General features: G+C 37.9%; 1 protein-coding gene across 3 annotated transcripts in view; it reads left to right on the forward strand.

Annotated features, from left to right (window-relative positions):
• Positions 1-25,130, forward strand: part of Gm2411 (predicted gene 2411) — a 31,934-nt gene extending 6,804 nt beyond the window's left edge. For 2 of the 3 annotated variants that reach the window (XM_006528420.2, XM_011247719.1), the window contains one exon: positions 24,432-25,130. In XM_006528420.2, coding sequence (XP_006528483.1) covers positions 24,432-25,092 — 661 coding nt within the window. In that variant the 3' untranslated portion in view covers positions 25,093-25,130. Of the gene's footprint in view, positions 1-22,712; positions 22,862-24,431 lie in introns of those variants that run through there. The other variant, XM_006528421.3, reaches the window with a different exon arrangement.
• Positions 25,131-25,487: the final 357 nt, after the last annotated feature.

Raw genomic sequence — 25,487 nt, forward strand, 5'->3', positions numbered from 1 at the left:
CTAGACTCTCAGAGGACAGCCTTGATCAGCCCCTAAGCACATCATAGCATCAGTAATATTTTCAGGCCTTGGTATCTCCCCATGAGGTGGATCCCCAGTTGGGCCTGTCACTGGAGCTCACTTCCAACAGTCTCCTCTCCGTTTTTTTTTTTTTTTTTCCATTTTTATTAGATAGTTTTTTTTTTAATTTACATTCCAAATGCTATCCCTTTTCCAGGTATCTCCTCCAAAAATTCCTTATCCCTCTGTCCTGCCCCTGCTCAACAACCATCCACTCCTGCTAACGGGCCCTGACATTCACCTACACTGGAAAAAAGAGCCTTCACAGGACCAAGGACTTCTTCTTCCATTGATGACCAACTAGGCCATCCTCTGCTACATATGCACCTGGAGCCATGAGTCCCACTTTTGTACCCTTTGTTTGGTGGTCCCTGGGAGCTATGGGTATACTGATCAGTTCATATTATTGTTTCTCCTATGGGTCTGGAAATTCCTTTAGCTCCTTGGGTACTTTCTCTATATCCCTCATTGAGGACCCTGTTCTCAGACCAATGAATGGCTGTGAGCATCCACTTCTGTATTCGTGAGACACTAGAAGATCCTCTCAGTAGACAGCTATATCAAGTACCTGTCAGCAAGCACTTGTTGGGATCCACACTAGTGTCCAAGTTTAGTGATTGTATATGGGATGTATCCCCAGGTGGGGAAGTCTATGGATGGTGACTCCTTCAGTCTCTGCTCTACACTTTGTCTCTGTAATTCCTTCCATGGGAATTTTGTTCCCCATTCTAGGAAGACTTGAATTATCCTCACTTTGGTCTTTAATTTTTTCCCAACCAAAATAAGAAACCCAGGACCAGATGGGTTTAGTGCAGAGTTATATCAGTCCTTCAAAGGAGACCAAATATCAATACTCTTCAAACTATACCACAAAATAGAAACAGAAGGTACTCTACCCAATTTGTTCTATGAAGCCACAATTATTCTGATGCCTATACCAAACATAGACCTACAAAGAAAATTTCAGACCAGTTTCCCTTATGAATATCAATAGAAAATTCTCAATAACATTCTCCCAAATGAAATGCAAGAACACATCAAAATGATCATCCATCATGATCAAGTAGGCTTCATCCCAGGAAAATCCATTAATGTATCCCACAATATATATAAATTTAAAAAAATGTGAGCATCTCATTAGATATTGAGAAAGCATTTGACATAATCTAACACCCTTCAAGAGAAAAGTCTTGGAAAGTTCAGAAATTCAAGGCACATACCTAAACATAATAAAAGGAATATATAGCAAACCAGCACTCAGCATCAAAATCAATGGAGAGAAACTTGAAGCAATTCCACTAAAATCAGACAACAAAAGGAGATCAAGTGGATACAAATTGGAAAGGAAGAAGTCAAAATATCACTACTTGCAGATGATATGATGCTATACTTAAGTGATGCCAAAAACTTTACCAGACAAGTCCTAAGCCTGATAAACAACTTCAGCAAAGTAGGTGGATATGAAATGAACTCAAACAAATCAGTGGCCTTCCTCTACACAAAGGATAAACAGGCTGAGAAAGAAATTAGGGAAACAACACCTTTCACAATAGTCACAAAAAATATAAAATACCTTGGAGTGACTCTAACTATGCAAGTGAAAAATTTTTATAATAACTTCAAGTTTCTGAAGAGATTGAAGATCTCAGAAGATGGAAAGAACTCCCATGCTCATGGATTAGCAGGATTAATATAGTAAAAATGGCTATCCTGACAAAAGCAATCTACAGATTCAATGTAATCCTCATCAAAAGTCCAACTCAATTCTTCACAGATTTAGAAAGATTAATTTTTAAATTCATATGGAATAACAGCTAACCTAGGATAGAGGAAACTATTGTCTACAATAAAAGAACTTCTTGTGGAATCACTATCCCTGACCTCAAGCTGTACTACATAACAATTGAGCTAAAAGCCACATGGTATTGTTACAAGGACAGGCAGGTAGAACAATGGATTTGAACTGAAGACCCAGAAATGAACCCACACTCCTATAGTCACTTGATGTTTGACAAAGGAGCTAAAACTATCCAATGGAAAAAAGGACAGTCTTTTCAACAAATGGTGCTTGCTCATTTAATGATTAGCATGTAGAAGAATGAAAATTGATCCATTCTCATCACCTTGTATAAAGCTGAAGTCCAAATGGATCAAGGACCTCCACATGAAACCAGATACACTAAAACTGATAGGAGAGAAAGTGGGGAAGAGCCTCAAGTACTTGGGTACATGGGAAAATTTCCTGAAAAACAACAATGGCTTATGTTCTAAAATCAAAAATAAACAAATACAACCTTATAAAATTGTAAAGCTTCTGTAAGGCAAAGGACACTGTCAGTAGGAGATAAGGGCAACCAACAGATTGAGAAAAGATCTTTACCAATCCTAAATCTGATAAGGGCCTAATATCCCATATATAAAAATAACTCAAGAAGTTGGACTCCAGAAAACCAAATAACACTATTAAAAATGAGGTACAGAGCTAAACAAAAATTTCTCTACTGAGGAATACCAAAAGCTGAGAAGCACATGAAAAAGTGTTCAACATAATCATCAGGGAAATACAAATCAAAACAACCCTGAGATTCCACCTCATACCAATCAGAATGGCTAAGATCAAAAACTCAGGTGACAGCAAATGCTGGAGAGGATGTGGAGAAAGAGGAACACTCCTCCATTGCTGGTGGATTTGCAATCTGGTACAACTACTCTGCAAATCATCTGGCAGTTCCTCTGAAAATTGGACATAGTACTATTGGAGAATGCAGCAATACCACTCCTTGGCATATACCCAGAAGATGTTCCAACTTGTAATAAGGACATATGCTCCACTAGGTTCTTATCAGACTTATTTATAATATCCAGAAGTTGCAAAGGACCCAGATGTTCCTCATCACAAGAATGGATACAGAAAATGTGGTACATTTCAGAATGGAGTACTATGCAGCTATTAAAAACAATGAATATATGTAATTCTTAGGCAAATGGATGAATCTGAAGGATATCATCCTGGGTGAGGTAACACAATCACAAAAGAGCACACATGATATGCACTCACTGATAAGTGGATATTAGCCCAGAAGTTCAGAATACCCAAGATAAAATTGACATTTTCCTCTCCACTTTTTTTCTGCAGTTCTTTTAGAAAGGAATACTTCTGTGTCAAATTTTTTGACTGTGGATTGGTAACACCATCCCTCCTCTTGAGGCATTTACTTTCTAATGCAGATGTACTCTTGAATTTCTCTTTACCCCATGTTGTCCACATCATCTAAGGTCACTTCTATTGAGTCCTGGATGTCACCTATCAGGTCTCTGGTACTTTCTAGAGGGTTCTGTATGTCCCACCTTCTGTGGCTGCAAATTTCCATTCATTTGGCTGGATCTCTGGGCTTCCTTCTGTCCCCTACACCACTCATTATCTTATCCTGTTCCCCTTTTCCACTCCTTGTCTCCTCTCATGCTCAAGTCCCTCCCTTCCTATGCCTCCTATGATTATTTTCTTCCTCTTTCAAAGCAGGATTTAAGAAACTTCATTTGGCCTTTCTGTTTATTAAAGTTCTTAAATTCTGTGTGTTATATCTAAGGTATTCTGTACATTTTAGCTAATATCCACTTATTAGTGTGTACCTACCATCTATGAACATTTCTGTCAGAGTTACCTCACTCAGGACGATATTTTCTAGTTCTACCCGTTTGCCTGCAAATGTCATGAAGTCATTTTTAATAGCTGCATCGTGTTCCATTGTGTAGGTATAGCATCTTTTCTGGATCCATTCTTCACTTGTGGGGAATCTGGGTTGTTTCCTGTTTCTGGTTATTACAAACAAGACCACTATGAACATCATGGAGCACATGTCCCTCTGTTATGGTGGGACAGCTTTTGGGTATATGCCCAAGAGTGGTAGGTGTTTTTCCAGTTTTCTGAACAATTACCAGATTGAACTGCAGAGTGGTCATGGCAGTTTGCAATTCTACCAGCAATGGAAGAGTGTTCCTCCTTCTGCACATCCTTACCAGCATCTGCTGTCACCTGTGTTTCTTATCTTAGCCATTTTGATTAGTCTAAGGTGGTATCTCAGGGTTTTTGATTTGCATTTCCCTGATGACTAATGACTTTGAACACTTCATTAAGTGCTTCTCAGCCATTCAAGATTCCTCAGTTGTAAATTCTCAGTTTAGTTCTATACCCCATTTTTTGATTGGGTCATTTGGTTGTTTGGAGGTTAGCTTATTGAGTTCTTTATATATTTTGGATATTAGCCCTCTATTAGATGTCAGTAAGTGAATTTTTTCCCCAGTCTGTAGAGTATCTATTTGTTCTATTGACTGTCCTTTGCTTTACAGAATCGTTTCAATTTCATGAGGTCCCATTTATAAACTCTTGTTCTTAGAGCCTGAGCCATTGGATTTCTATTCAGGAATTTTCTCCTGTGAAAATGAGTTTGGGACTCTTTCCCACTTTCCCTTCTATTTGATTCAGTGTATCTGGTTTTATGTTGAAGTACTTGATCCATGTGAACTTGAGCTTTATGCAAAGTGGCAAATATGGAACTATTTTCATTTTCAACATACCACCTGACAATTAGACCAGCATCATTTATTGAAGATTCTTTCTTTTTTCCATGTACTTTTTTGGCTTCTTTGTCAAAGATCAAGTGTTCATCATGTATGGGTTTATTTCTGAGTCTTCAATTCTACTCCATCATTCAGCATGTTTGTCACTGTACCAGTATCATGCAATTGTTATCACTATTGCCCTGTAGTACAGCTTGAGGTCAGAGATAGTGATTCACCCAGATGTTCTTTTATTTTTAAGAATGGTTTTCGCCAAGGTGGTTTTATTTTTATTTATTTATTCATTTCTAGTTTTTCCACATGAAATTGAGAGTTGTTCTTTACATGATTTGAAAGACTGTGTTGGAATTTTGATGGGTATTACATTGAATCGGTAGATTGTTTTTGGTAGGGTAGTCAGTTTTACTCTGCTAGTTCTACCAATCCATGGTCATGTGACATCTCTCCATTTTCTGAGGTCATATTTGAGTTCTTCCTTGAGAGACTTGAAGTTATTGTCATACAGGTTTTTCACATTTTTGGTTAGAGTTAACCCAAGATATTTTATATTATTTGTGACTATTGTTATGGGTATTGTTTCTCTAATTTCGTTTTCAGCCTATTTATCATTTGTATAAAGGAAGGTTACTGATTTGTTTGAATTAATTTTATATCCAGCCACTGTGCTAAATTTGTTTTTCAGTTCGAGAAGTTCTCTGATCGAATTTTTGGGGTTGCTTGTTTATACTATCATATAATCTGCCAATAGTGATACCTTGACTTCTCCTATGCCAATTTTCCCCCTTGGTCTCATTTTGTTGTCTTACTGCTCTAGGTAGAACTCTGAGGACTATATTAAATAGATACAGGGAGGGTGTTCATCCTTGTCTTGTCCCCGATTTTAGTGGGATTGCTTCAAGTATCTCTCCATTTAATTTGATATTCGCTATTTGATTTGTGTGTATTGCTTTTATTATGTGAAGGTAAGTGCCTTGAATTCCTGATCTCTCCAATACTTTAAACATGAAATGGTATTTTTGTCAAATGCTTTTTCAGCATCCAATGATCTGATCATGTGATTTTTTTTCCTTGAGTTTGTTTTTATAGTGGATTACATTAATGGAATTTTGTATATCGAACCATCCCTGCATCTCAGGATTAAGCAGACTTGATAGTTGTGAATTATTATTTTGACATGCTCTTGGATTCAATTTTTTAGAAGTGTCTTGAGTATTTTTGCATCAGTATTCATAAACAAAACTTCTCTTTTTGTTGGGTCTTTGTGTTTTAGATATCAGAGTAACTGTGGCTTCATAAAATTAATTGGACACTGTTCCTTCTGTTTCTATTTTAAGGAATAGTTTGAAGAGTATTGGAATTAGCTCTTATTTGAATTCTGCACTAATGTCATCTGGCTCTGTGTTTCTTTCTTTATTTCTTTATTTTTTTTTTTTTGGTGGGGGGGAATTCATGACTTCAATTTCCTTAAGGGATATGGAATTTTCTAGTTCGTTTACCTGGTTTTGATTTAACTTATGTTTTCCTATCTGTCTAAAAAGTTATCCGTTTCATGTAGATTTTCCTATTTTAGTTTTCCTCAGTTTCTGTTGTTATGTCTCCCTTTTCATTTCTTTAAAATGGATATGTTTATAGAGAGTAATTTTAGATTTAGTGTATGTAACTCTTTTTTGAATTTACAAAAAATCACAGATAACATATTTACTTGAGTTTCAGATAATACAGCTTTGCACTATATTTAGAATTTTTAAAGATTAAGGAGACCCTTGAAATTGTATTGTATTTTGCATTTTGTGATTAATTTTAGACTTCACAGTAGGGGAATTAAATTATGATTTAATGTATTTTGTTTTTGAATCAAGTTGAAAAACATTAGAGTTATGTTGACTAACCTGCAATATTAACTTGACAACATCAAGTTAATATAATAACAAAAAGGAGATGGGCTTCAGAACTTGCATTTGTGTCCAAGCTGAGGTTAGCCTATTTCCTAATAAAATTATGAAAAAAATATAGAAAGATGAAGTGAGTTAAGCACAAGCATTCGTTTCCTTTTGCTTTCTAATTGTGACTGCTTTGTGACCAGTTTCCTTATACTCCTACAGATATGATTCCCCTGCTATGATGAACTGTATTACAGAACTCTGAGACAAAATAAACCCTTTTTCCTCCAAGTTATTTTGTCGAGGTATTTTTATCACAACAGTAGAAAACTTAACTAGAGATATAAGTATATTTCTACCAGCCATGTATGGTTGAGACAATTAAAGAATCAGAGTTATGGATTAGACCCTGTCAGAATATGAAAGTTGGTTTCATCAAATATCACAAAAAGGTAGAGTATTTCCATGCTCATACATTGATATGAGCCAGGCAAAACAGTAGACACCATCTTTTAGAGAAAATTAGAGGTACAGAAATATACAACTGAACCCAGGCAAGCAACAGTACAAATTATACAAATTAGATAGAAACCACAAAGAAGGATCAGCTCGTAAAGTGTTTGACATGCAAATAATAACTATTAGATTTCAGATTTTCAGCACCCATACACATATCTTGGTGTATTACCATCCACCTGTAATCTTTTCCTTTTTTATTAGGTATTTTCTTCATTTACATTTCCAATGTTATCCCCAAAGTCCCCCATACCCTCCCCCCCCCACTCCCCTACCCACCCACTCCCACTTCTTGGCCCTGGCGTTCCCCTGTACTGAGGCATATAAAGTTTGCAAGAAAGATGGGCCTATGGACTATAATCTTAAAGCTGGGAAAGCTAAGATAGTAAGATTCTTGAGGATTCCCAGAAAACCAGTCTATCCAAATTAGCATGTTTTAAGTTCAGTTAGATACTCTGTCTCATTTAATAATTTGGAAAATGATTGAGGAGTTTATCCCATGCGGATCTCTTGCTTCTATACATATGTAGCCATCTACACACTTAGAAGGCAAATGGTCAGAAAAAAAAATTACTTGAATATGAAGGGCAAGTTGGGATACTATTTTCTACTTATTCTAATGTGCCTTACATTACTGTTTTGATAAAACAACTGATTCATTGGTGAGATAATTTCACACTGTATTAGGTTGTATTAACCTTTATTTTTAGCACTCCTTTACATATTCATGGTGAAATAATAATTACTTAGAGTTGATAATGATGAGCCTTCAAAGATCCTGTCCATTTTCTGAAAAAAATATTATCTATCACTGACCCACAATTTATCTTATAAATTTGGAAGAAAATTAATATCTGGAAGAATAGTAAAAAGAAGAAAATAGCATGCATATTTATCTTGCATAGTTATATAAGGTCATTACCATAGGAACCACAAAGTCTTGGGGAAAATATCCCAGCCCTAATGTTAGATTATTTAAATATAAGTTGTTTTTTAGGATGTCCTTCACGGCAATAGAAAATTATAGCAGGGGGTTCTCAAATGTCCTAATGTTATGAACCTTTAATATATTTCTTTATGTATGATGATCACAAACTGTGAAATTTTTGTTGCTAATTCAAAAGTGTAGTTTTTCTAGTGTTATAAATAATAATTCAAATACCTATGTTTCACTTCATCTTAGGCGATCCTTATGAATGTGTCATTCAATACCAAAAAATTTGCTATTCACTGATTCCCAACTGCTACCCTATAGCTTACTATTATTGCTGTTAGTTACACTGAAGAAATAAATGATTCTCCAGTGATCAAGACACACATTATTTGGCAGCAGGACATGAAAATGTCAGTCAGGGGATGAGCTAGTAGTTTCCACATTGGTGGCTGGCTCTCATAGTACTAGTACCTATCATCAAATTCACTAAAAGGGAATTGTCATCAACCACTCTGATAGATTTTCATCTCTTAAAGCTATACAACATAAAAGGCAATATATTATGGCTGGTGAAATAATGGCATGAATTCATAGGATACAGTAAATATTTTCTAATTGAATTTAAATCTCAGTCCACTATAGTAAACTCACATCTATTACTACAAGGCAGTACAAAAGTGTGTAGTTTGATGGTTTATACAAGCAACTGGGGAATCAAGGTTTACTTGTTTGTTAAAAGGGTTTAGTATTCTATACAAGTACCTTCTACAACATTTCTACCTGTAGATCATTGTTGCTGTAGTTCTTGGTCTTGGAAGAAAACCTCAATTTTGTCCTACATGGGTGGTATCTACTATAAAGCTTTAGCACATATCAAGCTCCTGAAAATAAATGATGGTATATGTGATTTAGTGGTCACATTCTCAAGAATAAAAGTAAGAAAACTATCAAATATAAAATCAGAATTTCAATGTTCAAGGATGGGACAGAAGTGATATAAGAGCCTGGGAAAGGAATAAAGTGTTTTGTAGTCATTTACTGTTAAGTGAAACATTTGTTCCCTACTGGAGTAAGGAAGAAAGTTTGTAAGATTCAGAAAACTAATAAACAAACAATCTATAAAACCTTAGAAGGCACAGAAAGTTCCTGAAGTTTATAATATATTCAAAGATAAACACATGGTTTTACAAATAGACACCTTCCTAGAAAAAGATTTCTAAGTGGTTGAGCTACCTGAAATTCCCTCACAGAGCTCCTTTTATGTTCCTATTAATTGTTGCCACTGATAAATGCAGAAAGTATTGATCATCTATCTGCTTTTAGATGAGCAACTCCTTATCAATGCCCCTATAAATAACCATAATATATAAGTTTCTCACTGAACTAGGCTTGGACTCAATCATGTTTATCAGTCATTACTGACATTAAAAACATATTTGTGTATATCTCCAGAAGAAAATTGCACCTTAAAAAGTATAGAAATTTGGCATCCTTATGATTTTGACCATATTGTAAATTCTCTCTAAAGCCCAGGTTCTCTTGCTTTTAAAAGAGAACATGCGTCATAATTTACTTCAAAGTATTTGTTTTCTGTTTAACTTGATGTATTATTTTACTCAAAACCATATTTCATTCCTCGGAGTCTGGGACTATTTGACACAGTTTAATGCAACTACAAACAAAATTTTAACCTCATGAAATTTCTATTATTTTTGAAATAAAGGACAGTAAATACTAATTGTAAAAATGACTATATGGTAATGACTGCTGTAGAAATAAAAATAATAATAGTGAAAAGTAAAAGCAGTGGGGGATGTCTATTTTAAGTATATTTTATATAGTGATTAGAGAAATCATTTTTAGTGTGTTGACATTTGAATAAATAGTACAGGGAAATGAAATTACAAACTGTGCATATTTACGAAAGAACATTTTAGGCAGCAGGCACACCAAATGCAATAGCTCTTAGGTCTGGTTGGCATTTCTAATGAATAGCAAAGACCCTAATGTGGAGAGAAGTTCACAGAAGTGACAGAAAGTAAGATGTTATAGGGCACTATATGCCCTGTATTTTAATTAGATTGCACAAACCTTCATAAACGTGGAAGAACCAAGGGCAGAACTAAGAAGACTGCTCAGAATTGTGTTGTAAATATTTCCATCAGTAATCTTACTTTAGAAAACTAGGTTTAAATTGCCTAATAAATATCTAAAAGGAGAGATCAGTTTGTAATATAGAAATTCAAGTTTGTAGCTTAGAAAAATTTTTTATAATACTTAGATAGTCTTTAAAGTGTTCAGGGAACATGGAGCTAAAGGAAAAATATAGAAATATATGGATTGTGACATATGCATTTTGGATCACATAGGTAAAAAAGAGGGCAGCAGACAGAAGATTGAAGAGAAGCATGTGAAAAAGAAAATATGCATACAATTTCAAAACTCTAATAAGTTAGTATATATAGTGTTAGGTGTGTTAAAAAGCTTCTCACATCTTCTATTTTCTCAATTATCATGGGGTGGATCAGCAACCAGAAAATTGGGTTTCTGAGGAACTTCCAGATTGATTTCCATAATGGAAATCAATCAAATCACTTCCCTTCCTCCCTTTTCTCTCTTCTCCCTCCAAGTCTGCCACATTTATACCCTTCTCTTTCTTCTATTTCTCTCCCTTGAGAGAGAGAGAGAGGTGTGATAAAGAGTGAAAAAGAATGAGGCATAGAGTGAGGAGAGGAAGAAAGATAAAAGATAAGAGCTAAAGAGAGATGGGAACAGAAAGAGATAAAGATACAGATAAAAGATAGAGTATAAGAATAGGAGAACAAGATATATATTACAGAGGGAAAGAGGTTAGAGTGAGAAAGAGAGACAATGGGAGAGATATAATGGATAGAAGGGAAGAGACACAGAGAAGCAAATAGAGATGGCGAGTGAGAGAATGAGAAGGAAGTAGAAGTAGAGAGAGGGACTAAAGAGAGAGTTGGAAACATTATTCAAAGATGGGAAGATAGAAAGGGTAATAGACAGAGTAGTTAAGAGAGAAGTGATATAGAGAGGAAGAGAGGTGAAAGAAAGTGAATACCTTTTTAAAGCCTCTCTCTACTCTCTCTCACTTTCTCCTCCCAAATCCCTTCTATCTTTTTGTCTCACTTTCCATCATTGTCTCTCTGTCTTCCTCCTTTATCTTTTCCCTATCCCTTTCTATGCATCCATTTCTCTTCCCTTTTTTATCCATTCCCTATTCTTCCTCTCCATTGTTGTGTCTCACTCTTCTCTTTATCCATTCTAATCTCTACCCTCTCTCTCCATCCATGTTTATACTCAATTCCATCCCTGTTTCTATTCCATTCCTCTCACTCTCTGTTGATTCCCTGCTCACTTATCTCTCTCTATCAGCTCCCACTTTATTACTATGCCTTTCTCACTAACTCTCCCTGCTTTGTATTTATTTTTACCACATATCCGTCCCTATCTCTGTCTCTCTTTCCATTTAACTCTATCCTATTTTCTTCCTCTCTATTTTCTCCCTCCCTATTATCCCCTTGTCTCCTATCCTCTTTATATCCTTTCCATATTTGCTCACTAGCTAACATTTCTACACTCTTTGTGCTCTTCTTTTTTTCCTCTCTCACTTTTCCCTCTTCCCCTCCATTTCCATAAAGTGATGGAGTAGAATGAGATATGTAAGAGGTATAAAGAGCTATAGTAGAGAGGAGGGGAGGTAGAGGAAAAGATAAGAACTGTAAGAAACAGTGAGAATTACAGAGAAAGATTCAAGATGACAGGGAGACAGTAAGAAAAATATAGAAGATAAGGTAAGGACTGATTAGAGGACAAGACAGAAAAAGAGGGAACAGAGGAATACAGGGTAGTAGAGGGAAGTGAGAATGTAGGAGGGAGCAAGAGAAAGAGAGAAAAATACAGATAGAAAAAATTAGAGGGAGAGAGAAAATAAAGAGGGATGAGAGAAAGTGAAGTAGAGATGAGATAGAAGAAAGAAAGAAAGAAAGAAAGAAAGAAAGAAAGAAAGAAAGAAAGAAAGAAAGAAAGAAAGAAAGGAAGGAAGGAAGAAAGGAAGGAAGAAAGAAAGGAAGGACGACAGAAAAAGAGGATGGATGTGACTGAAAGATACACAGAGGGTGATAAATAAAAACAATGACAGAAAGAGGATGACAAAGATTTTAAAATAATATGGTTGGAGAAAGAATGAGGAAACATGCTGAGAAAGACAGATGGAGGAAATGAAGTGGGTTTTTCTCTTCCTCTCTCAGCCTCTCTTCCTGCTCTACTCAATCTCTCTTCCTTTCTAACTCTCTCAAAGCCCCTCATTTCCACCCCTCTATGTCTCTTTCTCTCTCTCTCTCTGTTTCTTTTTTTCTTTATCTCTACTCCTGCCTCTTTAACTCTAGCTCTATTACTGTGACACTAGTAGTCTCTCTTTTTTTTCTTTCTACATAAATTTCTTGCCCATTCTCCTCTTTCTCACTCTCTCCCTTGACCCATTTGATCAATTCCTTCTTTATCATCTTCCATATTATCTCTACGTCACTCTTTATTTTTCCATTTTCTTTTTACCTGTCTCATTCTCCTTTTCTATCTTTGTCTCATTCTATTCATACCCTTCAACAATGTGTTTTTCCCCTATTATCCCCTTTTCTCTGTCCCTTTATCTCTCTTTGTTTTGATCTCCCTATCTTTAATCCCTCCGTTCCACTCTCCACCACCCCCACCCCCACTCTTTACCATTTTTTGTCTCACTCTCTTCTGTCCTTCACTCTCTATCTATCTCACATATTCCTTCACTCACTCTCAATTCCTCTCTCCTTCTTTTTACCCCCTCTCCCCATCTCTCCCTCATCTCACTCTATTGCTTTCTACCATATTCCCTCCTTCTCTAACTCACTGTATATTTTTCCTGTCTATTCTTCTGTCTCTCCAGTTGTCCCTCATATATACTCATATATATATATATATATATATATATATATATATATATATATATACACACACATATATATATACCTCATATATATAATATATATATGTGCGTGTGTGTGTTTGTGTGTGTTTGTGTGTGTATAATTCCTTCTATTTCTTACTTTCTATCACTCTGTTTCTCTCTAACTCCCTATTTTTTACTTCTTCATCTCTCCTTCTTTCTCCATTTCTAGCTATCTTTCAGTCTTTTCCTCCTACTCTCTCTCCCTTCCTCTCCATCTCTTTACCTCATTTTCTTTCTCTTTCTCATCCAACAGTTCAACAGTTCATTTGCTTCATTTGCTTTCTCTTTGCCCATTCTCCCCAATCTCTCTCCCTTGTCTCTCACACTCTCTCATTCATTTTCTAATTTCTTTTCACCCCCGTCTCATTCTCTTCAATATGAAAAAACATCACACTTAACAAAAGTAAGAGTATTAGAGATTTTTGGGAGGCAAATACTGAAGAATAGAAAAGTAAGCAAGAGAGTGAGAGAGATAGCTGGAGAGAGAAAAAGATAGTGTGACAAGATGAGGAAGAGGGGAGAAGTAGAGAAAAAGAAACAGGAGGGGAAGATAAAGAAATGAAGAGAGAGGTGGTGAAAGAAAAATGATAGAGATAGAAAGGGGCCTGGAGAATGAAGGGAAGAAACATAGAGAAATCAGAGATGAGGAAGAAATTAGATAGAGAGGGTAGAAAAATGGGGTAAAAGAAGGTGAGAGGAGATAAAAAGAAGGAGCTTTGAAGAAAGAAAAGGAGGCAGGAAGCATGAAAGAGAGACATGCAGAGATAAAGCTGGAGGGATAAAGGATGAAATAGGGAGAGAACAGGTATAAATGGAGACAGAGGTGGTTTAAGTGGGTGAAAGCAATAGAAGGAAAGATAGGAAAACAGAGGAAAGGAAGCAGTGCAAAAGAAATGGAAGTCTCAAAAAAGAAGAGGCAGAGACAGAGAGGTCAAAATGTAAGCAAGTTTAAGAGAGTTAAGAAGATAGAAATAAAATGATAGAGTAGAAGACAGGGAAGACAGGGAGATAAAATGCAGTGAGGGTTGACAAGGAGAGGGCAAGAGCACATAAAACAGAGTGGAGAGGTAATGGGAGAGAAGGCAGAGTGAGGGGAACAATGGGGCGAAGACAGCATAAGGAAGAGAGATAGGGAGAAGAGAAAGAGTACAGTATGTGAAGGAAGAGATTGAGAGAGAGAGAGTTAGAGAGGTATATAAAGGGGTTATAAAAAGAGAGGATGGGAGAACAGAGAAATAGAAAGGGAACAACAAAGACAAAATGGGAAAAAAGAAGTAAGAAAGTGCAAGAGAGAAAGAGCAGGAGAGAGAGAGAGAAAAAGAAGATAGAGATAGAATTAGACAGGAATAAAATGGGAAAGACAGAGAGACAGCATGGTACTCTCACTCCCATACTTCTTTTTCTCTCCTGTCTTATTCTATCTTTTCCTCCTTTATCTCTGTCCTAATTCTCTTCATTGTATCTGTCTTCCTTTCTCCCTGTCTCTTTTTTACCATATCTCCCTCATGTTGACCCCCCCTCTTCCTTTCTATATACCTACTCTCCTCTCATGTCCCCTCACTTCCTGTTTAACTGTTTCTCTCCCAATCTACCTTTCACCCTTATCCTCTCTCCTCTCTGACACTCTTCTTCCGTTCTTCTCTGTCTTCCTCCATCTGTCACTCTTCTTTATATTTCACCCTTTATATATCTTCCTCTCCACTTATATTTTCCTCTATCTCTTTCCCTTTCTATCTTCTCCCCTTCCTTATTTCTCTTACCCTCTGTATTTATCCCCACTTCCATCTCTTCTCTTTCCTTCTCTTTATTTATTATATTCACACTCCTTCTTTTGCTAACCTATCCTACCTTCTCCATTACACCTTGTCTTCTTTTTTCTACCCTAATCCCCACTCCTCTCTTACTTGTCACTCTCTAAAGGTCATTCCCCCTCCCAATTTCTTTCTCATTTCTCTCTCTCTCTCTCTCTCTCTCTCTCTCTCTCTCTCTCTCTCTCTCTCTCTCATCTCTCTCTCTTTCTTGATTTTACTTTCTTTTTCTTTCTCTCCTATGCACTCTCCTTTTATTTATCGGTAGTTCTTTCAGTGTTTTGCTCACCCAAGATTTTTCTTTTTTTTTTCCATTTTTTATTAGGTATTTAACTCATTTACATTTCCAATGCTATACCAAAAGTCCCCCATATCGACCCACCCCCACTCCCCTGCCCACCCACTCCCCCTTTTTGGCCCTGGTGTTCCCCTGTACTGGGGCATATAAAGTTTGCAAGTCCAATGGGCCTCTCTTTCCAGTGATGGCTGACTAGGCCATCTTTTGATATATATGCAGCTAGAGTCAAGAGCTCCGGGGTACTGGTTAGTTCATAATGTTGTTCCACCTATAGGGTTGCAGATCCCTTTAGCTCCTTGGCTACTTTCTCTAGCTCCTCCATTGGGAGCCCTATGATCCATCCATTAGCTGACTGTGAGCATCCACTTCTTTGTTTGCTAGGCCCCGGCATAGTCTCACAAGAGGCAGCTACATCTGGGTCCTTTCAATAAAATCTTGCTAGTGTATGCAATGGTGTCAGCGTTTGGATGCTGATTATGGGGTGGATCCCTGGATATGGCAGTCTCTACATGGTCCATCCTTTCATCTCAGCTCCAAACTTTGTCTCTGTAACTCCTTCCATGGGTGTTTTGTTCCCAAATCTAAGGAGGGGCATAGTGTCCACACTTCAGTCTTCATTCTTCTTGAGTTTCATGTGTTTAGCAAATTATATCTTATATCTTGGGTATCCTAGGTTTGGGGCTAATATCCACTTATCAGTGAATACATATTGTGTGAGTTTCTTTGTGAATGTGTTACCTCACTCAGGATGATGCCCTCCAGGTCCATCCATTTGGCTAGGAATTTCATAAATTCATTCTTTTTAATAGCTGAGTAGTACTCCATTGTGTAGATGTACCACATTTTCTGTATCCATTCCTCTGTTGAGGGGCATCTAGGTTCTTTCCAGCTTCTGGCTATTATAAATAAGGCTGCTATGAACATAGTGGAGCATGTGTCCTTCTTACCTGTTGGGGCATCTTCTGGATATATGCCCAGGAGAGGTATTGCTGGATCCTCCGGTAGTACTATGTCCAGTTTTCTGAGGAACCGCCAGACTGATTTCCAGAGTGGTTGTACAAGCCTGCACTCCCACCAACAATGGAGGAGTGTTCCTCTTTCTCCACATCCACGCCAGCATCTGCTGTCACCTGAATTTTTGATCTTAGCCATTCTGACTGGTGTGAGGTGGAATCTCAGGGTTGTTTTAATTTGCATTTCCCTGATGATTAAGGATGTTGAACATTTTTTCAAGTGCTTCTCTGCCATTCGGTATTCCTCAGGTGAGAATTCTTTGTTCAGTTCTGAGCCCCATTTTTTAATGGGGTTATTTGATTTTCTGAAGTCCACCTTCTTGAGTACTTTATATATGTTGGATATTAGTCCCCTATCTGATTTAGGATAGGTAAAGATCCTTTCCCAATCTGTTGGTGGTCTTTTTGTCTTATTGACGGTGTCTTTTGCCTTGCAGAAACTTTGGAGTTTCATTAGGTCCCATTTGTCAATTCTCGATCTTACAGCACAAGCCATTGCTGTTCTGTTCAGGAATTTTTCCCCTGTGCCCATATCTTCAAGGCTTTTCCCCACTTTCTCCTCTATAAGTTTCAGTGTCTCTGGTTTTATGTGAAGTTCCTTGATCCACTTAGATTTGACCTTAGTACAAGGAGATAAGTATGGATCGATTCGCATTCTTCTACACGATAACAACCAGTTGTGCCAGCACCAATTGTTGAAAATGCTGTCTTTCTTCCACTGGATGGTTTTAGCTCCCTTGTCGAAGATCAAGTGACCATAGGTGTGTGGGTTCATTTCTGGGTCTTCAATTCTATTCCATTGGTCTACTTGTCTGTCTCTATACCAGTACCATGCAGTTTTTATCACAATTGCTCTGTAGTAAAGCTTTAGGTCTGGCATGGTGATTCCGCCAGAAGTTCTTTTATCCTTGAGAAGACTTTTTGCTATCCTAGGTTTTTTGTTATTCCAGACAAATTTGCAAATTGCTCCTTCCAATTCGTTGAAGAATTGAGTTGGAAGTTTGATGGGGATTGCATTGAATCTGTAGATTGCTTTTGGCAAGATAGCCATTTTTACAATGTTGATCCTGCCAATCCATGAGCATGGGAGATCTTTCCATCTTCTGAGATCTTCTTTAATTTCTTTCTTCAGAGATTTGAAGTTTTTATCATACAGATCTTTCACTTCCTTAGTTAGAGTCACGCCAAGATATTTTATATTATTTGTGACTATTGAGAAGGGTGTTGTTTCCCTAATTTCTTTCTCAGCCTGTTTATTCTTTGTATAGAGAAAGGCCATTGACTTGTTTGAGTTTATTTTATATCCAGCTACTTCACCGAAGCTGTTTATCAGGTTTAGGAGTTCTCTGGTAGAATTTTTAGGGTCACTTATATATACTATCATATCATCTGCAAAAAGTGATATTTTGACTTCCTCTTTTCCAATTTGTATCCCCTTGATCTCCTTTTGTTGTCGAATTGCTCTGGCTAATACTTCAAGTACTATGTTGAAAAGGTAGGGAGAAAGTGGGCAGCCTTGTCTAGTCCCTGATTTTAGTGGGATTGCTTCAAGCTTCTCTCCATTTACTTTGATGTTGGCTACTGGTTTGCTGTAGATTGCTTTTATCATGTTTAGGTATGGGCCTTGAATTCCTGATCTTTCCAAAACTTTTATCATGAATGGGTGTTGGATCTTGTCAAATGCTTTTTCTGCATCTAACGAGATGATCATGTGGTTTTTGTCTTTGAGTTTGTTTATATAATGGATTACATTGATGGATTTTCGTATATTAAACCATCCCTGCATCCCTGGAATAAAACCTACTTGGTCAGGATGGATGATTGCTTTAATGTGTTCTTGGATTCGGTTAGCGAGAATTTTATTGAGGATTTTTGCATCGATATTCATAAGAGAAATTGGTCTGAAGTTCTCTATCTTTGTTGGATCTTTCTGTGGTTTAGGTATCAGAGTAATAGTGGCTTCATAAAATGAGTTGGGTAGAGTACCTTCTACTTCTATTTTGTGAAATAGTTTGTGCAGAATTGGAATTAGATCTTCTTTGAAGGTCTGATAGAACTCTGCACTAAACCCATCTGGTCCTGGGCTTTTTTTGGTTGGGAGACTATTAATAACTGCTTCTATTTCTTTAGGTGATATGGGACTGTTTAGATGGTCAACTTGATCCTGATTCAACTTTGGTACCTGGTATCTGTCCAGAAATTTGTCCATTTCGTCCAGGTTTTCCAGTTTTGTTGAGTATAGCCTTTTGTAGAAGGATCTGATGGTGTTTTGGATTTCTTCAGGATCTGTTGTTATGTCTCCCTTTTCATTTCTGATTTTGTTAATTAGGATTTTGTCCCTGTGCCCTTTAGTGAGTCTAGCTAAGGGTTTATCTATCTTGTTGATTTTCTCAAAGAACCAACTCCTCGTTTGGTTAATTCTTTGAATAGTTCTTCTTGTTTCCACTTGGTTGATTTCACCCCTGAGTTTGATTATTTCCTGCCGTCTACTCCTCTTGGGTGAATTTGCTTCCTTTTTTTCTAGGGCTTTTAGATGTGTTGTCAAGCTGCTAGTATGTGCTCTCTCCCGTTTCTTCTTGGAGGCACTCAGAGCTATGAGTTTCCCTCTTAGAAATGCTTTCATTGTATCCCATAGGTTTGGGTACGTTGTGGCTTCATTTTCATTAAACTCTAAAAAGTCTTTAATTTCTTTCTTTATTCCTTCCTTGACCAAGGTATCATTGAGAAGAGTGTTATTCAGTTTCCACGTGAATGTTGGCTTTCCATTATTTATGTTGTTATTGAAGATCAGTCTTAGGCCATGGTGGTCTGATAGGATACATGGGACAATTTCAATATTTTTGTATCTATTGAGGCCTGTTTTGTGACCAATTATATGGTCAATTTTGGAGAAGGTCCCGTGAGGTGCTGAGAAGAAGGTATATCCTTTTGTTTTAGGATAAAATGTTCTGTAGATATCTGTCAGGTCCATTTGTTTCATAACTTCTGTTAGTTTCACTATGTCCCTGTTTAGTTTCTGTTTCCACGATCTGTCCTTTGAAGAAAGTGGTGTGTTGAAGTCTCCCACTATTATTGTGTGAGGTGCAATGTATGCTTTGAGCTTTACTAAAGTGTCTCTAATGAATGTGGCTGCCCTTGCATTTGGTGCGTAGATATTCAGAATTGAGAGTTCCTCTTGGAGGATTTTAACTTTGATGTGTATGAAGTGTCCCTCCTTGTCTTTTTTGATAACTTTGGGTTGGAAGTCGATTTTATCCGATATTAAAATGGCTACTCCAGCTTGTTTCTTCAGTCCATTTGCTTGGAAAATTGTTTTCCAGCCTTTCACTCTGAGGTAGTGTCTGTCTTTTTCCCTGAGATGGGTTTCCTGTAAGCAGCAGAATGTTGGGTCCTGTTTGTGTAGCCAGTCTGTTAGTCTATGTCTTTTTATTGGGGAATTGAGTCCATTGATATTAAGAGATATTAAGGAAAAGTAATTGTTGCTCCCTTTTATTTTTGTTGTTAGAGTTGGCATTCTCTTCTTGTGGCTGTCTTCTTTTTGGTTTGTTGAATGATTACTTTCTTGGTTGTTCTAGGGCGTGATTTCCGTCCTTGTATTGCTTCTTTTCTGTTATTATCCTTTGAAGGGCTGGATTCGTGGAAAGATATTGTGTGAATTTGGTTTTGTCGTGGAATACATTGGTTTCTCCATCTATGGTAATTGAGAGTTTGGCCCGGTATAGTAGCCTGGGCTGGCATTTGTGTTCTCTTAGTGTCTGTATAACATCTGTCCAGGCTCTTCTGGCTTTCATAGTCTCTGGTGAAAAGTCTGGTGTAATTCTGATAGGCCTTCCTTTATATGTTACTTGACCTTTCTCCCTTACTGCTTTTAATATTCTATCTTTATTTAGTGCATTTGTTGTTCTGATTATTATGTGTCGGGAGGAATTTCTTTTCTGGTCCAGTCTATTTGGAGTTCTGTAGGCTTCTTGTATGATCATGGGCATCTCTTTTTTTATGTTTGGGAAGTTTTCTTCTATTATTTTGTTGAAGATATTAGCTGGCCCTTTAAGTTGAAAATCTTCATTCTCATCAATTCCTATTATCCGTAGGTTTGGTCTTCTCATTGTGTCCTGGATTACCTGGATGTTTTGAGTTAGGATCCTTTTGCATTTTGTATTTTCTTTGACTGTTGTGTCGATGTTCTCTATGGAATCTTCTGCACCTGAGATTCTCTCTTCCATTTCTTGTATTCTGTTGCTGATGCTCGCATCTATGGTTCCAGATCTCTTTCTTAGGGTTTCTATCTCCAGCGTTGCCTCGCTTTGGGTTTTCTTTATTGTGTCTACTTCCCCTTTTAGTTCTAGTATGGTTTTGTTCATTTCCATCACCTGTTTGGATGTGTTTTCCTGTTTTTCTTTAATGATTTCTACCTGTTTGGCTGTCTTTTCCTGCTTTTCTTTAAGGGCCTGTAACTCTTTAGCAGTGCTCTCCTGTAATTCTTTAAGTGACTTATGAAAGTCCTTCTTGATGTCCTCTATCATCATCATGAGAAATGTTTTTAAATCTGGGTCTAGATTTTCGGTTGTGTTGGGGTGCCCAGGACTAGGTGGGGTGGGAGTGCTGCGTTCTGATGATGGTGAGTGGTCTTGATTTCTGTTAGTAGGATTCTTACGTTTGCCTTTCGCCATCTGGTAATCTCTGAAGCTAGCTGTTTTAGTTGTCACTGTTAAGAGCTTGTTCTTCAGGTGACTCTGTTAGCCTCTATGAGCAGACCTGGAGGGTAGCACTCTCCTTAGTTTCAGTGGGCAGAGTATTCTCTGCAGGCAAGCTCTCTTCTTGCAAGGCAGGTACCCAGATATCTGGTGTTCGAACCAGACTCCTGGCAGAAGTTGTGTTCCACTCACTAGAGGTCTTAGGATCACGTGTGGAATCCTGTGTGGGCCCTTGCGGGTGTCAGGCGACTCAGCTGGCAAGGTAGCCCGGGGCTCGAGTGGAGTGGAAGGGGTTTGTGCCCCAGATCAAGCCCGGGTAGCCTGCTTCCCTATGTACTGCAGTCTCAAGTTCCGCGTGATTGGATTGGGGCAGGCGCTGTGTTCCACTCACCAGAGGTCTTAGGGTCCCGTGGGGAGTCCCGTGTGGGCCCTTGCGGGTGTTGAGCAAGACTCTGCTGGCAAGGTAGCCCGGGGCTCGAGTCGAGCGGAAGGGACTTGTGCCCCAGATCAGGCCCGGGTAGCCTGCTTCCCTATGTACCGCAGTCTCAAGTTCCGTGCGATTGGATTGGGGCAGGCTCTGTGTTCCACTCACCAGAGGTCTTAGGGTCCCGTGGGGAGTCCCGTGTGGGCCCTTGCGGGTCACCCAAGATTTTTCTAACTCTCCCTCCCTCCCTTCCTCTCTCCTGTCTTCCCCACACATGCCCTTTCTTCTCCTGTCATTCTCTCCTCTTATCTCCTTCACTCATCTCTTTTCACCCTACTCTCTTTCACTTTCCTTATTTATTCTCACATCTCTTTCTTCCTATTCATTCCCTTATCCCTCTCTTTCTCTTGTTCTCACTTCATCACGATATATTTCTTTCTTTCTCCAACACCATCTTCTCTTGCCCTCTATTCCATTCCCCTTACTTCCCTTATTCTCCTATCTCTCCCTCTGTCCTGGTGTTTTCATCCGTCTAGAGAATGATATAGTTAAGTTTAGGAAGAAGAAAGTGGTAAAGAAAGAGCAATAAGTAGGGAGAGTCAAAAATGAGGGAGAAAGAGGAGGAGAGATGGGAAAGAAAAAAAAAAGGAGTGTGTAGAGAGGGATAGCGAGAGAGGGGAAGATATGGTGGGCAAGATTTAGATGGAGAGGGGAGAAATAGGTAAAATTAAGATCAGAGACTAAAAGAGAGGGTGTGAGTGTAAGAGACAGGAGAAAGAGGGGGGAAAGAAATGGTGAGAAAAAGAGGTAGAGATAAGAGAGAGGAAGAAAGGGGAAGGAGAAGAGAAGGTAGAGAAGAGATAGGGGAGAGAAAAGAGGACTAGGAGAGGAGAAGGGGACAAAGACAGAGAGGAGATTGAGGGAAGGAAATTTGGGATAAAAAGTGAGACAGAAGGGAGAGATGGAAGAGAGGAGAGTGTAAGAAGGAGAGGCAGACAGAAGAGAAAGATGGGAGAGCTAGGGGGAGGGAGGGGGTAAAAGTAGAGAGGTGACAGTAGGTAGTGAAAGAGTGAGAAAGTGAGAGAAAGGAGAAAGCTCGTGAGAGAGGGAGACAGAGAAGAGGGTAAAAGAAGGAAAAGAGAAGAGAGAGAATAGAGAAGAGAGGGAATAGAAAGGAGAAGAGAAGGGCATAGAAAGAGGAGGATGAGAGAGAGAAGTTGGAGAAAGGTGACAGAGAAAAGGAGGGAGTAAAGAGGGTGAGAGATGGGGGACAGAAAAGAGGGGAGAAAGAGAAAGAGAGAAGAAGAGAAATAGAGAGTGGAGAGGGGTAAAATTAAGGGGAGACAGGGAAAGAGGGGGAAGAGAGAGGGATCAGAGAAGAAAGAGCTAGGAGGAAAGGAGGAGAGAGAAGAGAAAGGTAATGAGAGGGAGAGAGGGGGCAGAGAGAGTTAGGGAGAGAGGGGGATGGTAAGGTCACAAAGGATTGGAATTTTGTGATGCAAGACAGGGCTCAGAGCTTGGAGCAAGTTCAACAGTGTGGTCAAGAGCACACAGCTAGGAGAGACACCTTTGTCCTTCCTGACTCCATTGGACCAGATATCAGATGTTCTTGCCAAGTTACTAGACACGAATTAACTTGAAGATAGCATTGCTGGTTAGTATATACCCTTGCCTTCTTTATTGCATATTCTACTTAATGTGGTTAAATATAGGTATAAATATTTAACAATGACTATTATATATACAGTTCCATGGAAATAAAGGGTACCTGTACAACTTAGGCATCCTCACCCAGGGGCAGTACCACTTTCCAAAAATGGTATTTCTAAGTACATTAAAATCACCCCAAATTCCACTTATGTCGGCGACCTTATGTTTGAGGCTACACCATGTTCTGAGCTTGTTTCTTCTGGTCTCCACACATGAAATCCACTATACTGGAATCTTGTGATCTTTTTTAACTTCCTTATATTTCTTACCCACTCGACTAGACACATAGCTCCTAGAATGTTATTTCTTAAGGATTGTGTCAGAAAGACTTGGTAGGGAACTAAAATGTCTTTTTTTTTTTTAAATCTGTGCATATGATTTGAGTACAATGTTTTCTGATGGGAGAAGCAGAAATAATGTTAAGTAAAGGGCATTCTGGGTCACACAGTGTTTGAGGCTACCCTAATGAACCTAGTGAGGTATTAATTCAAATAAAACAAACAAATAAAAACTTCAGGAATGCTTTCTTAGAATACATATGAATTGCAAGACCAGTTTAAGTATCTTACCAAGAACCTGTCTCAAAACAAATTATTTTTAAGAGAGATGGGAGTTCCATGGCAGACAACTTGTGTACTATGTACAATATATTAGCTTCAACCTACAATATCAGACCATAATTTAGCAGCAGCATCTAACCAAAGAGAAATATAGTTATTTGTATGTTCTCTACTAGTGTTGCTCTGGCAACGGGAAGTCATTTTAAGAATCAGCATTCAAAATCCCTTATCCTATGGACCAACTGATAATAGTCCTACTAGAACCAACAGGCATCCTGGTATTCTCCACTGTCAGAATTTTATTTCTTCTCTTGTCTTATCCTTCATTCATTTGAATCCACAGTTGTCATCTGGATTTTCATATTACTATGTGTAGTTTGAACTTTCAGTTTAAGCTACGTCTCAGACATATGGTTCATATGTCTCTCTAGCAAAAATATTTCAAACACACACACACACACACACACACACACACACACACACACACACACACACAAAGATACTAGACTTTTAACATAGATAAAAGAAAAAACACTAGCCATCTCAGAATTCAAATGTATATTGTTTTGTATTTTACAACACATTTCATGACAAATGAAAGACAATAAGTAAAAATTATAGTGCAATTTGTACTTAATCTCTCTTCACTGAAGATTTGTTTCCTGGTAAAGATTCCCCCAGTTTTTAATTGCCAAATTTCATCTAGTTAGATGGGTAATGATAGTTAAAGGGTTGCCTCTAAGGTAATGTATGCCAAATAATAAAGTGCATGTACTAGAATCTGATAATCTTTGATTATTGTGAAATTCTCAAACCATACTCATAACAGCATACCTTAAAGAGAAAAGGCTACATTTTTTTAAACACAAGTCTATCATTTTGGAACTACTAATCTAAAGTGCACTGCTAAAGGCTGAAAGAGGACCTTTATATATCCTTTCGTTTCTTTTTCAGTTTCCACATATTTGATGCCAGCATGGTCCTGCTAAACAAGTCTGCCAATCACCAAATAAGAGGTTTCACTTTAGCTACAATAGCATGCATAATGTGCAATACCTCTATGGCCCTTCCAGAATGGCGAAATTGCTACTTGAACAACTCCATGCTTTCCTACCCAAGTCTGGCTTTTGTGAATATTTGGGAGGCCTACATCTGCCACCACAACCACAACTCAAGCCACCTGAGAGATTGCCATTGCTACACCTGCCATAATAACCTTGTTCCTTTGGATATCCGGGTATCTCAAATTCTGCTCCTGGTTGCAAACGTTGTTGGTCTGGTTGGGACAGTTTGTTCTGTCTTTGCTCTACAGCAGTTATACACAGAGGAACTGCATAAGAATAATGACTACAATCCATTTGTTCTTTCAGCTGTCCTCAATGCTATTGCTAGCACCTTTATTTTTCTTGCTGTTATGTGTAATCACCTCTCCGTGCCCAGCAAGGAAGAGGTATCTTTCCTGCAATCTTTCCAAATGCCAATTTTTTCCAATGCTCAAAGAGCAGGCAGAGCCATGGGATTGGCATATATATCTGCCATATTGTTTTTATTAAGTGCTATAATTTTTATTTCTTACTGTCCTTCAATGGAAATCAAAATGTTTCCCCGTGTCTGAAAATAAATTTGCAGCATACATAACCTTGAAAATCAAAACGTCTTGGCAATGGTTTTGGGGACCTAGACTGAGATGTAATGGGAGATATTTTTAAAATATTAACTTAGATTTTCTAAGGACATAAAGCCCTACCCTATGTATCCTATGACAGAAAATGGCAAAATGACATTAAGCATTCTTTCCTATTTGGTTTATTACTTCTTTGGTTGAATTTTTTGCTTTAGTTTTTTTTTTCATGTTTTTGTTTATTTGTTTGTTTTGATTTTTGTTCATTTTTATCATTCCAACTTGTCAATTTTGTTTTATAGAATCTAAATTTTAAATATGGTTTGTCAAGGTAAATAATCAATAAATATAGTTGTATTAGTCATGGATCTCTAAAGGACAGAACATAT

Source organism: Mus musculus, chromosome X, assembly GCF_000001635.26.
Source record: "Mus musculus strain C57BL/6J chromosome X, GRCm38.p6 C57BL/6J".
NCBI classification, from domain to species: Eukaryota; Metazoa; Chordata; class Mammalia; order Rodentia; family Muridae; genus Mus; species Mus musculus.